The sequence below is a fragment of the Pelobates fuscus genome, chromosome 5 (assembly GCF_036172605.1).
Source record: "Pelobates fuscus isolate aPelFus1 chromosome 5, aPelFus1.pri, whole genome shotgun sequence".
Classification (NCBI taxonomy): Eukaryota; Metazoa; Chordata; class Amphibia; order Anura; family Pelobatidae; genus Pelobates; species Pelobates fuscus.
In genome coordinates this window covers 286,066,716-286,082,264 of record NC_086321.1, presented here as the reverse complement: position 1 = coordinate 286,082,264, position 15,549 = coordinate 286,066,716, and the positions used below count along the sequence as shown (strand labels likewise).

Here is a 15,549-nt window from a genome sequence, read left to right as displayed (position 1 = left end):
TAAGATGAAAAGAGTGAATTATACATATTTACAGTTGTTACATCAAGAAGTGATTTACATCTATACTCATGTTTTAGATCTTGAAAGCTGAGCACTTGTGCTGTACTGCTGATTGAATAAAATTAAACTATATTTATAATAAACTTCGCTAGAAATAAAAGGGCAGTTTCACAGTGTAGTGACCTTTTCATACAGCTAAATGAGTGTTTCTATGTGCATTTCCATTTAATATACATAAGTCGAGTATAATTGAATGTTTAATAGATTTCCCATTAATTCGTTTCTATACACTTTCATTGGTTTTAGGAAATTTGGAGTTAACAGAAAAGTAGTTGTAACTTATGTCAGTAATTATTACTAATTTGTACATCACGTTGATAACGTTACACAAATAAGCATTTATACAGTTTAAATTGAGAAGGGGGATAGTGACCGTGCAAGTAACACCTTCAACATCGGGCAATTAGACAAGTTTTGTGATGTTTCTATCCTCAAGTTGAACTTGACGGCATTTGTCTGTCCTTCCTACACTACTTTTCATTAAACTGTGACTTGATTAGTTTTACAAAATAAAATTCTAATATCTTTTCAATCTGTCAGTCAGGCAGCCGGAATACTAGCTTTGTTCATTTTATTCAAGTTATCCTTGCAGCGTGACCTGAGCCAAGGCCATGCACATGCATGGTCAACTGATCACGTTCACTCTTCCTATATGATGAATGGAACTTCAGCTGGTGGTAAACTACTTATTTCTATATATCATTACTGGATCAGAGTTTATGGAATAACATCAGAGCCAATAGATAACAATGAGACCCTCCTGATTGGTGCGTCTTCCTGATGAAAGAGGACTTCTGCCTGGAGCAGCAGTCAGCATCTCTAAGCTCTGTGATATTTATCAAACTAGTTGCACATTTCCTCACACTTACACATAAATCAGAAAGTCACATGCAAAATTCCCAATCATGAATCCGAAATAAACTGAATAAATTAAATAATAATAATTAAAATAAATTACATAATCATGGATCTAAAAATATATATTTTTTCGTGTGCATTTGACATGGGTATGGGGAGTTAAAAACGCAGAGCTCACAGCAAATTGATTCCTTTGTTACAAAAAAGTTTCCTGAAGAGCCTATCTTTGCTTCTGGGAATCAGAGGGCCTTTTGATAAACAAAGAAAGGTTAGACTGTGCAGTAAATCCAGTTACTGGTTCCTAAAACAAAAGTAATTTGTTACTTTAAAAAAAAAAAAAAAACTCTAAATTTTCTAACCATTTTTAAAGTAAATGAAAAATTGTTTACGAGAATAAAGACTATTACCAGTCTAAGAAACGAACCAACGATAAACAATCTGTCACACACAGTAAGATTCGTTTATTTTCAGTCTATAATATGAAAACCAATTACATTAACCGTAATCTGCAAATAAATGCAACTCAACAAACGTATTAAATGTGTAGAAACGTTTGAATAAATATATGGTTGGTACCTGCTAAAGCCTGGAAGACACGAATATTTGCTTGTAGGCAATCTTATAATCGTATTATATAGTAGAACTGCCTGCATATACAGTGTTTGGTAAGCTTTGAGATAATTGTTTTCTTTATTTGATATACCTTGGAAACACAAATGTGAGCCGATGGGTTATTCAACCTTCTACTCACTTATTTAATATATATATATATGTATATATATATATGTATATATATATATATATATATGTATATATATATATATGTGTGTGTATATATATATATATATATATATATATATATGTATATATATATATATATATATACACACACCCTCTGTGATTTATCCATTAATGAGTAAGGGTAAAATATTTAGTGCATTTTCTAGTTACCCAGTGTGATGTACCTCAGTAGGCACGAGACTCTTGAATGGTGTACTAACAAACCATCCTTTCAAGTTGTGCACTCTAACGCAGTGGAAACTGGCATTCATTGCTATATTCCTTATAATAGCAGCCAACCTACCCATACACTGAAGTCAAAGTACTTATGCCAGCCATATAGGAAGATCTGAAAAACTGGTCATTCTGTCTTCCATATATTCTCAACATTCATTAAAGGATTTTTAGATGTCAGAATAAACCACAGACTCATTAAGTTACATTCATATATGCTCATCAGACAAGCAAATATTTGATATTTGATTCCCGCTGAATAAATATATTGATGCATTGTAGCAGCATCTTTTGCTGAATGTTGATATGTTTATCTTTATCTTAATCATGCATGCCTGCTTTAACATCAGTGTGCTGGAGTGTATGAGGAAGGTTTGCTCCATAACAATGTGTTACAGTCACCTGGAAGATACTACTAATCATTGTTTTTATAATAGGTGGTAACACCCCCACTCCCAAGCAACGGCTATACATGATACTAAACCTGATCGTTAAAACTAGAAAAAACTTAACCCAGAAAGGCATCTTCTAAAATGTTCAATCGATTATATTTATTATAAGTAGGTAGATAGTACAGAGTGCAAAAACAATTACAAGGACACTGGTCATATCGGTCAGTGCTCCTTACAGTGTTTTGCTGTTTGTTATGCTTATATTACATCTGTTCATTTCTCAAAATGCTTGCGTAAAGTAGGCTTTTCCCCAGATTTCTACTAGCCCTAGCTCTGTAACCAGCTCAAATGCATTTTTTTGTTATAGAATGCTATCTTATGACTTATATGTGTGAAGATTTCAGGTTCGTATCTGGTCCCCCACCAGAGATATTCAGCCTGAAATTGAGAATGAATGTTTAAAAAAAAAAAAAAACTTTTTTAAATCAATTGCAGTTTCTTGCCCCAATAAAATAGTCTCAAACCTGAAATGTTCTACATGCACACTACTTACTTAAGAGTCCCCTAAAAATAATTTGGACTAAGACACAAATTATAAATTGACCTTAAAAGTAGAACTTTTGAGCATTACAATCAGTCAGAAATTTCAGGGATCACTTGAGATGGATTACACTGCAATAAAATAATTTTAAAAATGTAGATTTTTGTTTACATGATGTGGGTAGTGAGGCTGTGCGAGTTTCAGCCAGGGGAAGTGTGATAACAGCTGCATAAACAAAGAAATGTAATTCTTCAATAACAGAGAACTGAAAAATGAGAATGTATGGGCATGATCTATACACAAAAACCACTTAATTGAGCTACATTTATTTGGGGGTTTATAGTCTCCCTTTAAACAAGTAAAATAAAATACAGCTAAAACCTGTCTCCATAACAGTGCTGATGCAAAGTTCTACCTGCAGCCCAGTCCTAATGTCACTCCCCTTGCAAGATGGAGATGAATGTCTGGGAAGGCAGGCTGTGGGGAGGACTTGAATGGCACATCAGACATCCAAACAGACATCCCAAAAGCACTGCATTAGAGGAAGTTACACCTCTGACAGTAAACGGGTTAAACTCCATATACAGACTCCAGGTACCATGACCACTTAAAATCTTTGAAATGGTTATGGTGCTTGGAAGTAACCCTTTAATCCCCAATTTACCTTGCATGGTACTGTGGAAAGAAACACACGAGTACTTGTGCTTGTATGACATTTCTTTGCAGATTACTGAGAGCCATATGTTTGTACAGGTTTTTCAATTGTGCTGAACACTATTCGTCCAGTAAATGATTCAGTGCATTTACGGGGATGAAGGAATTACGTACTGTAATTTCCAGAGAAGTCAACGTTCCCACTTTATATTCTGTGATTTTCCTGTCTCTATATAGGGATAGAGTAGTGTTACATTAATCACTGTGAATGGCATCAGTTTGTAAAGTGAAATTTAACCTGTTACAGAAGTATTGGGTTAGGGGTACAAGAATTGGATTTTTTTTTGTCTCCCTTATCAGGGTCTGAAATATTAGTATAGGAGAAATTATATCAAACACACAGAAGGTGTGGGAAAAAATAAATGATGAAGACCACCTGCACTGTTTATGACCTATACAAATACTTTGAGAGATGGCTGAATTATGTGACGCTATTGGTATCAGGTTACACAGACTCACTCCGGACACAGGTCATAGAAAAACAAACCGTTATTTACTCATAGCTCGGCTACGGTCTCATCAGCCTATACTTATTATAAAAAAAGCATTAACTACGTATTTAGCATTTCTATCATTCCTACACATGCACCCTGGGTCTGAGTCGTTTTGCAACTGTCTAAAAGTGTCAGCACAGTGTAAACATGTCTGTGGGATAATGCACACACAGTATATGTACAATAAAACACGAAAACAGTGTTTATGTTATTATATTACTTTTATATATTACTTTTTACTATGTTACTTATATAAGGGGATTAGGGGAACTCCCCTTTTAAGGTGTGCAGCCGTTCTAAACTATATTTCTCTGTGGCTACGTAGCGCTGACTCTTCACCCCATTCCTTTTTATTAGTATATGTACAATGGCTGCTATTGGCCTGGACTGAATGAAAAGAGTTAAATTGGTAAATTGAGCTTTTATGGGCTATATTTTGTTTCATGCTGCCTGTGTGTACACATGATTGGAGGGGCATGGGTTAATTACCAGCACTAAGTAAAGTACATGTAAAACCACACCACGCATTTCACCATTAAAACATTGAATATCCAATGTTTTCATAAACCGTGAAATTGTCATCTGGAGTTGGTTGCTGTAGTTAATACTTTCTGAATACTGTATACACGGGCAGTTTTATTTACATGAGCAGATTACAAGATTGCTCAACATGTCTACATCTCAGATTGTAGTAATTCACAAACTGAGGATACCGCACTCACACTTGGCAATCCAGGTGCTTATCAGGTTGGCAAAACCCAGTTTAGTCGATCAAATAAATTAGGTCCAGGCACTCAGGACTCTGTGTAGGCCAAAATGTTGCATTTTTTTGTTTGTTCCAATAAACCTGCCTTTCTGCAGCAATCCTGAGTGCCTGGACCTAATTTGTTTTAGATATCAGATTGCAACATTTTAACTAATTTTTATTATTACTAATCTCCAAGTTAATACACATTTGTGTGTATTAGATAATTACTCTTAAGATGTCTTTAAAGTTTATTTTATATTTAATGCAGACTCTGCATAGAATAGTCCAACTTTGTCTTTATGTCCTTTGCTTTCTGACCTTCTCTCAGCCCAATTATAAAGCTTAAGTCCAACATCCAATTAGGAAAATCTTTAGCTTTATTAACTGTCTTAAAGAGCATTCAAAGCTTCCATCTCGACCTTGTAAATGTGTCTGTGTATTTCAAATCACAAAAAAAGTGGCTTAAAAAAATTTCACTTGGCACATACCATTTTCTTGGCATATTATCTAGGTGTAGAAGCAGGATGTTTCAAGGTTACTGTGATTAAGGTTTACTGATGTTACAATGCAGTGTGTGTTCAAAGTGTGAAGACAACATAAGGGCAATCCGGAAACCATATGATGGTGTTAAATGTGTGTGACATCTATAAATTAAATTGGCTTTTGAATAGGTATTTTCATTTATATATCCATTACTCCACTCCAATGCAGGTTACATAGCTAAAATAAAAATTTAATGATGCAAAGACCTGGACGCATTAAAAAGGATTTATTTTATAAATGAGTAATTAAAGTAGTAACGCTTTAGATAACTTCCCCTGGAAGCAAGGTTTAGGTATGGATGTTTATAAATCTTATCCTGGAAATATAGGAACCAATGTGACTAAAATATGTGCAGAACCCCCTTCATAACAAATCCTCCAAAAATCTACAATGATTTGTCAATCTAAACAATCCAGCATTGGCCGAGGTTTTGGAAGAGTTAAATAAAACCTTTTTTAGTTTTTTAACCCCATGCCTAATGTTCCTGTTATCCCCATTTTCATTTATACTTATCTACATGTCTCTTTACAAATGCTAATAAAAAAATTGAGAAGTACTGTGTCCAATAATCAATCAGGGAAAAATATACTGTGCCATAATATCTGTTGGTTGTGTGCAAGTTTGCCTACATTACAGGACACATTTGGCAAGCAGTTGTTGGTAGCAGCCATTAGATTTTAGTATAACTGATGTTTCTAGTTACACTGTGTGATAACATAATTTGAAATGTTTTAAACGGGGATTAAAGTGGAACGGTCACTGCGGAGATTGCACCATTGAATTAAACTTTGAAAATCACCTATAACATATGTTAACCTTTTTCATGTGATGCTTTGTTTTTTTATTTTTCAATTGTATATTAAGGATTTAGCAAGTGACACCATTATACAGTTCAGTTCTGGCACAGCCAGGGCACAAAATGCAAATGAGGGGTACAAAAATATTCTTTAATTTTCTCTTCTGCGATTTATGTTCAAGGACTGAAAAAGGTTGGCAGACAAAGGGCAACATTTAAAAAACAATGACAGGAGCAAAAGTAAGAAGGCATAATTGAGGTGTGGACTTATACATATTTAAAAACTCACAAAAAATGTGAAAAAATTGTTAAATATAAGGGACAAGTAAGCAAACTACGACAAATTCTGAGAAGGGGCAGTTCCCCTTTAAATGATAGAGATCTCACAAATGCAGATGACCATTTGTACATTAGTTTCACTATTCTATCCTTATGCATGGTATGTTGCAAAACCAAAATTAATGCTCTGTTTACTGTAAATTATGCAATTTTCATACTAAAAGTACATTAACAATATTTGTCAATAATAAAGGATGGTATAAGTGAGGTGACTGAGTTAATTTTGTAGGTAAAGGCAGATGATGTATTTCTAAAAACATCCTTTATTGGAAAGTGTTAACTTTCCAAGTGAAAGCATGCTAAATAACATATAACACAATACGTTTTAAGAGAATGGATAGAAGTATGAATAATAAGGGCTACCACAATCCAGTCTGTTGTCCAATGTGTGTAAAACCTGTGATTTTTTTTTAATAATCAATTTGGCAATGTTTTCTGTCGTGTCTGTTAAAGAGTAAATATTGGAAGTATGCAATATGTATCTTTGATGCTTGTTTTATTCAATGGAGTTGAGATAAACCTGATGTCACCGAAAGCTCTTGGTGAGCTCCATCCAAACTCCCAGTAGGGTAGTCCTGCCTTTAACGCAACATAATTGGCTATTGAACTTACACAGCTTGTATTTACTTTTGGATTCCTAAGAGGAATCACCATAGGAATTATGATATTCTTCTGTATATTTCTTTGTTCATAATGTTTTCTAGAGTTGAACTATTATGTACTGGACATGACCTGTACACAGTGTGTGTAAAGGATTATGATCTTGAGGTTTCATATCTTTCTTTACCCTGCCGTGACATATTGTAGATATGAAGACCGCTGCTTTAGAACAAAATAATTGAATGTCTTACATTTTATATTGTCTGTTTCTTTTTGTACTTTCATCTTGTGCTTTAAAACCTTGCCTCACTTGTGCCAAAGGTTGTGCTCTGTGGTGGTACACCTGTGTAATATGTGTTACATTATAATCTTTTGCAAGAAATGGTTTCGCTATCAATTATGTAAAGCATAGTTACAATTAATAATTAAAATAAATGTTATGTGTGCACAAGTAGATGTCATAAAGTGTTGAAAATTACTTGGGTATAGTTTTTACAATTTTAGTAGGATGGATACAATTCCTGTTTGACTGCTAGAGGGGGGGGGAGGGGGGAAGGACACTTTAGTCCCCTAAACACTTTATTTTGCTGATCTTATTTTATGAGTGCCAATTTCATTAGTTAACGTCCTTCTGGCTATCAATAAGACCGACAAGAAGGTTTCCTGCTTACTTGTTTTGAACTACTAGATGTTTTTCTATGAGAAGCACTCTGTTGGTGGAATCTGGTGATTAAGTCTAATGTGCCATATCTCTTTGAGAATCATTGGGTTGGACTGGAGATAAGCCCAGTCTTTTTTGCTAACTTTCTCAATGGGGAGCTGCTAACCTGAGGCTTTGTGATTTTTCAGAATTTTTTAACCATTCATTAATGATTTAACTAATTCAGGTAAGATGGCGTCTAGAACCTCCACACACCATAACAACTTAGTTGCAGTAAAAATGTTAGGGTGGCCAGAGTGGTCTTTTAAATAGCATGGTAACACAATAGATCTTCCCTTGCTTTAAAATTACACATTGAGTATATTATTATTGCAGTTCAAACACTGCAGCTGTAAATATAAAGTTACCGGTAATTGTAAAATCAAAGAATGTGCCATTAAAGCCATCTATGCATTTTTATCACACCACCTAAATGTTACAAAAATAGAATTTCCAAATTGTTTGAAATATTGCAAGATCTTGGATACCTTATCTGTGAAGGTCTCTGGAGATATCCTACTTATTTTGATGAATGCTTAAATAAAAAATAAAATTGGTTATGTTTACATACATTTATTTCAATTAGATATCTCTGGACAGCAAGCTATACAGACAATTGCCATTTTTTTGCAATACTTGTTTGCTTCTTATATATGCTATGCAATTCTTACTTCTGTTTATTCATATGACTGTAATATTCCTGTTCTGCAATTTACAACCTGCCTATTTTTGTTTTTAGCATTCAATCCTTGGAAGTATGTTTGGTGACTCTTATTATGACCAGCAGATGAATACACGGCAAGCTAATGCCCTTTCTCACCAGGTAAAGTAATGCACATGGATCATTTATCTCTTGTTCACTGTTGTATGTAAACTCACTTATACCTGTCATTGTTGCTTATTTAAATGCTATGTGCTTTAAATGTTTTATTATTTGAAAGAAAAAACGTTAAGTAGAAGGGGCAAGTTTAATGGAGTAGCTTGTTAGAGAATCCTATAAATATTGGTTCCTGTCTGATTTTTTACAAAAAAAAGCATTTAATCTAACTAGGAAAAATACTGATTTTTTTTCCCCTTGAGCTGGTCAATTAATATACAGTACAAAGTATCACATGAAAAGTTTACCGCACCAGAAACAGTTGATACATGTCCAGGACTGGTTGAGCAGTTTTTTAGTTTTTTTTTATTAATGGTATAGGTCAATAAGTGATGATGGTAAAAGAATTGCAGTAGCATGTACTTCAGTATAGATTAGGTGCAGTGTGCATGAAAATCAGGACAAAGGAAGTACAATAATGTAAAAGCATGATCTGATGCTTGCTTCACAGTGGTTATATTTTGAGTGAGCAGCTCACTTAAAAAGGACGGTGAGCTGACGATGTTCTGAATAGATTGGTTTTCGTGGCTTCTAGTTTTCACTCAGTGTTAATATTAAGAAGTATTCATCTAGCATGCCTTCTCTTTGCTGACTTGGAACTTGAGAAATATTGTGCCCCAGCCACTTTTAGGTAAGGAAAAGAGAGAGAGAAAATTTTGAGTCAGTGCAGGTGAAAGGGACAAAGATATGACCTTTATGATGGATGAACATATAACAATATATAAGATGGGGAAAATAATTGGTGAGCATTAAGGTTTAGAAGGATATGTACATGATGATAGAACACTAGCATGAGGTTTAGTAGTGTAAATAACATTTAGGGTTTTAAACTAAAGCGACACTTGTCAGGAATTCATAATGAATTTCAAATTGAACCCCAAAGTAACAAAACTGGACGCTTAGCTGACTTGGAAAGTTTTCTCAGTTTGGTTGCAATTCATTTTGAATCTTTGAATGCCTAATAGTTCTGACTTACAAACCCTGTTTGTAAATCAATTGAAGATGGATAGCTGGAAATTCTTGCAGCAGTAGGCCTATAATATTCCTGTTACTATGGTTCAGCATGAAAAATATTTGTGTTACAGTAGTTAAGCCTGTGAAGATAAATGCAGAAATAGAGAGCACAGAAAAAGAATCGATGTCTGTTTGCCATGTTTCACTGAAAGTCACTATTGATGTGAGTTGTGATGGACAGAAAAGAGTCCTGGTTTACCACTTTGATGCTTCTTCAAATCCAGAAAAAGACAGCATGTCATTTGTGTTAGAAAATCTGCAAAAGTGAATGTTAGTAGTCAAGATCTACAGAAATCTACAGAATATGGAGTGAATAAGGTAGAAGAGATAAAGTAACTACATAATATATGTCTAGACAAGTCTTGTTGGAGAGTAGATTTGGTCAGTGTCATAGTTACCAGTCATAGTTGGATTATAAACTTTGTTGTTTTAGAAGAAGAAAAAAAAAGGAAATGTATTCTTTATCGCAGATCTTTTTCGTTTTTATTTTCTGTTGAAATAGGGAACAGGATTAAAATACTGTTATTACTTTGACAAGTTATTGTGGGCTAATGCATTAATAAATGCTCCATATTTACAAAAAAAATTACAAAAGCAGTACTTTAGAGTAAAGTGCACACTGTGAGCTTACATCCATTAGTACAGTCATGAAGCGGAGAAACAGTCGGAAAATCCCACATTTCTGTCATTTACTTGAACAGCTGTTAACCCGGTTTTATAGGTAATATTAACTGAATCGTTTGCAGTCAGTTTTCTGCCATCTCCATTTAGATTTGCCATTATATATAGTCTTGAGTTAAAGATAAAGGTAAACAGGTAAAAGAAAAGTGTTCTGCATTTTTGGACTGGGAAACAAACTACTATATTCTCCAGCTTTGCACCAGAATTGCTCTTAACACAGAACCATTCTTTACATTTGCTTTGCTTGATCCAGTGTTTAGAAGCATGTGCTTTGGAACTGGATTTTTCCTCCTCATTCTGACTAATAAAACAGCATACCTGGAAACTATAAACCTATGAGCATAACCTATTTGACTGTTATTATTTGAAGGCTTTTAAAGGGATATTCAGGAATTCATATGGAACAACAATGTTGGAAATCAGCAAGGGTCTATAAAACATAGATCATGTCAAATCAACTTAAAGTAATACTCTTATTTCAGGAATACAAACAAATCTTGATGATCTCAGCCTCTCCATTGCTTACCCATAGGAAAGCACTGGGGAATATTGCACATGCGCAGCAAAACTCTGCATAGCACTGATCAGCATCTCCTCATAGAGATGTATTAAACTAATGCATATCTATGGGAAACATTCATCGTCTCCATGCAAAGCCTTGCAATGTTGAATGCCAGTGCCACTGATCTAGGAATCACATCAAGTAGCCATCTGAGTGAAAAGCAGTGTTTACATTTAAAAACCTGCATGGACAGGATATAGACACCAGAACCACTACATTAAGCGGTAGTGATTCTGGTTACTATGGTGTCATTTTAACTGCATCCTACGAAGAAGTAAGTAGTATTATTGACCAGGCTATTGCAGTAAATGTGATCTACATGGGTTTTGCCAGGGCATTCAATATGGTTCTACATAAGAAGTCAATGATTAAATTAAATCGGTCTAGCTGAAAATTCTTGGTCTTGGGTAGAACATTGATTTAATGATGGCGTACAAAGAGTTGTCATTAAAGGTACATTTTCAAATTGGACAAAAGTTTCAAGTCGTGTCCTTTCTGGGTTCTGTCTGGGATCACTTTTACTCAACTTATTTATTAGTGATCTTGAAGTATACATTTAAAGTCATGTGTTAGTGTTTACAGATGGCACAAAAGTAGGACAGGTAATATAGTGTGATCATAGGTAAATCGTTATGTGCAACTAGTTTTTTTTTTTGTTTCGTTTATTACTTGTTTGCAATGTGAAATGTCTGTCATCAACTTTATTGTATTATTTATATGGTTTGGTTACTATGAAGTTTTAAAACTGTAAACGTTATCTTGGTGTGTGTATGTAAATATGCAGAGACAGACACAATGTCTTATACTGAAATAGAGCCAATATATTTTCATTTCAAGCTAGGATGCTTGGGAACTTTTTATGGATTATAGACACAGTGTTGCTCCTCATGTGACTTGCATTACAAGTCACAGTAAAAGAGAAACCACATACTTGGCTCTATATACCATGTAACATTTTAAAGCGGATCTGTCACCGTCTGGGGACTTTGCATAATTTCCAAGGCCCCCGTGTGGTGACATTGCAGCTGGGTGGAGGAAGGGGGCAGGCAAAGATGAGTTTTACTTGCCTAAACCTGTCACTCGGAGGCGTCGTTGTCCCCTTCCATCTTCTCCTCTTCTGTTCCTGGTGCTGTGAATGCCAGTAGTCGACGTTAGTGCTTTACTCTCACACTGAGGTCTGTGGAAGCTCCTGCGAGATCACGGGATTCCTCCATAGAAAGGGCTTAATTTCCCTGCAGTCGTCACTGGGGGAAATAACAGGCTTGACGGTGTTAGCTCTGCATAGTGTAAATCTTTTTCAGTATAACTTTTGACTGGATTGGAATTTCAGTGAAATTCCATCATAGTCAATCTGAATATTTCATAAAGATTCTATTTTTATGAAATATTAATTTTGGTTAGGGAAGGCAACGGTGTCACTTTAATATGTATGTATGCTTTTTGCCTCTGGCAGATAATGTGGGGTACGAAGAAAGCACACAAAGATGTCCATATTTGTAATTGATATCAACATTGTATACATTAATATAGATCAATAAATAGCAATAAAGCACCATGATCTCTTTTGCTGTTTCATTTCCAGCTTGAACAGTTTAACATGATTGAAAATGCAATTAGTTCCAACAGTCTGTACAGTCCATGCTCAACCCTTAACTACTCTCAGGCAGCCATGATGGGACTTACAAGTAGCCACAGTAGCTTACATGACTCTCAACAACTTAATTACTCCAGTCATGGAAACATCCCCAACATCATCCTCACAGGTAAGCTGTGTTCTGTAGTAGGTGACCGTATCATTCCTTTTATTCAACTGGTGTGGGTACAGATCCTGACCGTTTTTGTCATGGTGATCTGTGAATTTTGTGTATATATATATATATATATATATATATATATATATATCAGAAAGGGCCTCACTCCAAGGTCTTTGTAGTAGTTTTCATGTAAAATTTTACTTTTATTCAATCCATAAAAAGTCAACGTTTCAGCCCCCACATGGAGCTTTCATCAGGACAAGAAATAAAATACAAGTGTGCATATACAAGAATAAGAATATTTCCTGGAGTGCAAGCCCTTGTTATACATATACATAAACACAAATACATACACACACACACCAGTCAAGCAATAAAACTTGCTTTTCCCACAGAAATCTCACTTTAACAGTGCTCTCACTACTGCAAGGGTGGTTCACTGGCACATAATTATGAGTAAAAAATGTGGTTCTTTGTTGAGCTCATTTGCATACGCCTACCCAGAATCCCCTGCAGTTGTGAGAGCACTGTTAAAGTGAGATTTCTGTGGGAAAAGAAAGTCTTATGGCTTGACTGATGTGTGTATTTGTGTTTCGCAGTATATTCATTTTTTTTGATACTGGTATTAAAATCAAAGGATCATTCCAGGTCCAATCCACCTTATATATTTAAATAGTTACTTTGAAATCAAGTAAAAAATAGTTTAGGAGATAATGGTTACATATGTTTTGGAATATAGTAGCTCATTAAAACAAAATAAAAAAGCTTTTAGCTTAAGCTTCTCTTATAAGTATCAATCCTAGTTTGGGACTTCAATACAAATCTTTTTTCCTATATTAAGTAATAACTATTTTTCTTGTTTTCTTCATTAGTAACAGGAGAGTCTCCTCCCAGTTTATCCAAGGAACTGACCAATTCATTGGCAGGAGTTGGAGATGTGAGTTTTGACTCAGATTCACAGTTTCCTCTGGATGAACTGAAAATTGATCCTTTAACCTTGGATGGACTTCACATGCTTAATGACCCAGATATGGTCCTGACTGACCCTGCCACAGAAGACACTTTCAGGATGGATCGACTGTAGAGTGGAAACACTATGCCAGGAAATATAATGCTGCCCATTTCCCCAGCTGAGCATAAACGTTCAGTGGGCTAGCCATGTCTAAGGCAACTGCTGAGAGGTGTCGCTCTGTGATGTACAATGAGTAAAAACCTTGATGTCCTAAGCTTGCAATGCTAAGAATCCCTCATTGTGCGCCATGTTTTAGCTCTTTCAATCCCCACTGCATTTTAACGAAGGAGGATTATATCGGAGAATGCCCATTTGCTTCCAAATTCCAACATGCATTTAATATTTTGTCCATTAGGAATATTCCTTCCATTTTCATCTTTTTGGGAAAATGGAAGATAAGATCTGATTACTAGAAAACCATGACCTTTTTTGAATGCTTTACCCATTTATATATCGTCATCAAGCATTTCAACCTTCCTGAAACCTGACAGTCAAACGGTGATGAACCCCCAGCATATCCTGAGAAATTTCAATTGCATTTTGCAGATGGGTTGTAATCACACCTCCAAAATTCTGAGCCTGAAATTCTAGATGCATATGTAAGCTGTCGGAGAGCACACACTGTTGTCTTGTTAATGAAGGCATTTGTGGACTTTTGCATTGTGGATTCATACACAACTAAACCTTTGTCATGCTGAGCTAATGAGCTATTTCATACTCTGCTTTTTCTTTAAGTTTTCTTTTCTCTGTTTTGTTTTACATTGGTTCCTGTCAGGAAGGCAAGCATTAGTCTAAATACTTGTATTTATTATATATATATATATATATATATATATATATATATATATATATATATATATTGTTGGTTTTGTTTTTAACATATGGAGTGTACTGATAATTCTTTATTACTCCACTGCCACATTGCAGCACTGTCTTATATCTGCATACAGATAGCTTGCCCAGTGGATGAATGTTCCTGCTACAGATATATGTGGGTGGCATAATGTCCACACATGCTTGAATCCTGGTGGGCACACGTAGCCTTTCATTCTTCCAAAGTTGGTGGCATAAGCGCCAAATCTGTTGGTCACTAGTAATATATTGTGTCTTACTGGAAAGTATTTAAATGCTCATTCATGTTTGTATGTGTCTGTTACTATAACACACATTTATATTTGTTGCAGAATGCTAAAATGGAAAGTTAAATGCTTTTGTAATTCCCCTATATTTCATTCTAGAGAAACGTGCAGGCTCCATTAATTTTAGTTATGACACAAATTACACATACAAACCCGTGTACAAATTAAATGTCATTTTTAGTTTTTAAAAGTGGGAAATTAATGCAACAACCTGATACTTGTCATTTCTTGTTTGTTTATGTGCTAATTGAACCGTCACAGCATGCCATTGTAGGTTTTATTGAGAAATGGAGTGAATAGATTTGGCATTGTGCATATAATGCAGCGATGTGTCCATGGAGGTGCTGACAAATGTGTACAAAATGTGGCTAGCTATACATATATAATTTTTAAAGAGAGAGTGGCTGTGTCACAATGTGAAATAGAAAAACATCTGCTAAATGTTAAGGAATCTGGATTTATATAAACATAGGTGTGAGGCATTGCTACACCCCACTATTTTATTATTAGCTCACGCACCAAAAACATGCTTGAGCAAATTAGTGGTTAATATATATATATATACATACACACACTATGCAACAAACACACATAGACATGAACCAGTTTGAGAACCTCCCGCAGTGGGTGCTGATCAATAGGAATGGGTTAGTGTGATTTAAAAGGATGACATAATGTCAAAAAGCAAGCCAATGTAAGAGAATAATCTTT

At 35.0% G+C, this 15,549-nt stretch overlaps 1 protein-coding gene across 2 annotated transcripts in view; it reads left to right on the top strand.

The window, feature by feature from the left end:
* The window catches only part of CRTC1 (CREB regulated transcription coactivator 1), a 166,614-nt gene extending 152,131 nt beyond the window's left edge, over window positions 1–14,483 (top strand). For both annotated transcript variants that reach the window (XM_063455402.1, XM_063455400.1), the window contains 3 exons: window positions 8,539–8,622; window positions 12,516–12,696; window positions 13,560–14,483. In XM_063455402.1, the coding sequence (XP_063311472.1) occupies window positions 8,539–8,622; window positions 12,516–12,696; window positions 13,560–13,771 (477 nt within the window). In that variant the 3' untranslated portion in view covers window positions 13,772–14,483. The remainder of the gene's footprint in view (window positions 1–8,538; window positions 8,623–12,515; window positions 12,697–13,559) is intronic.
* The last annotated feature ends 1,066 nt before the right edge of the window (window positions 14,484–15,549 follow it).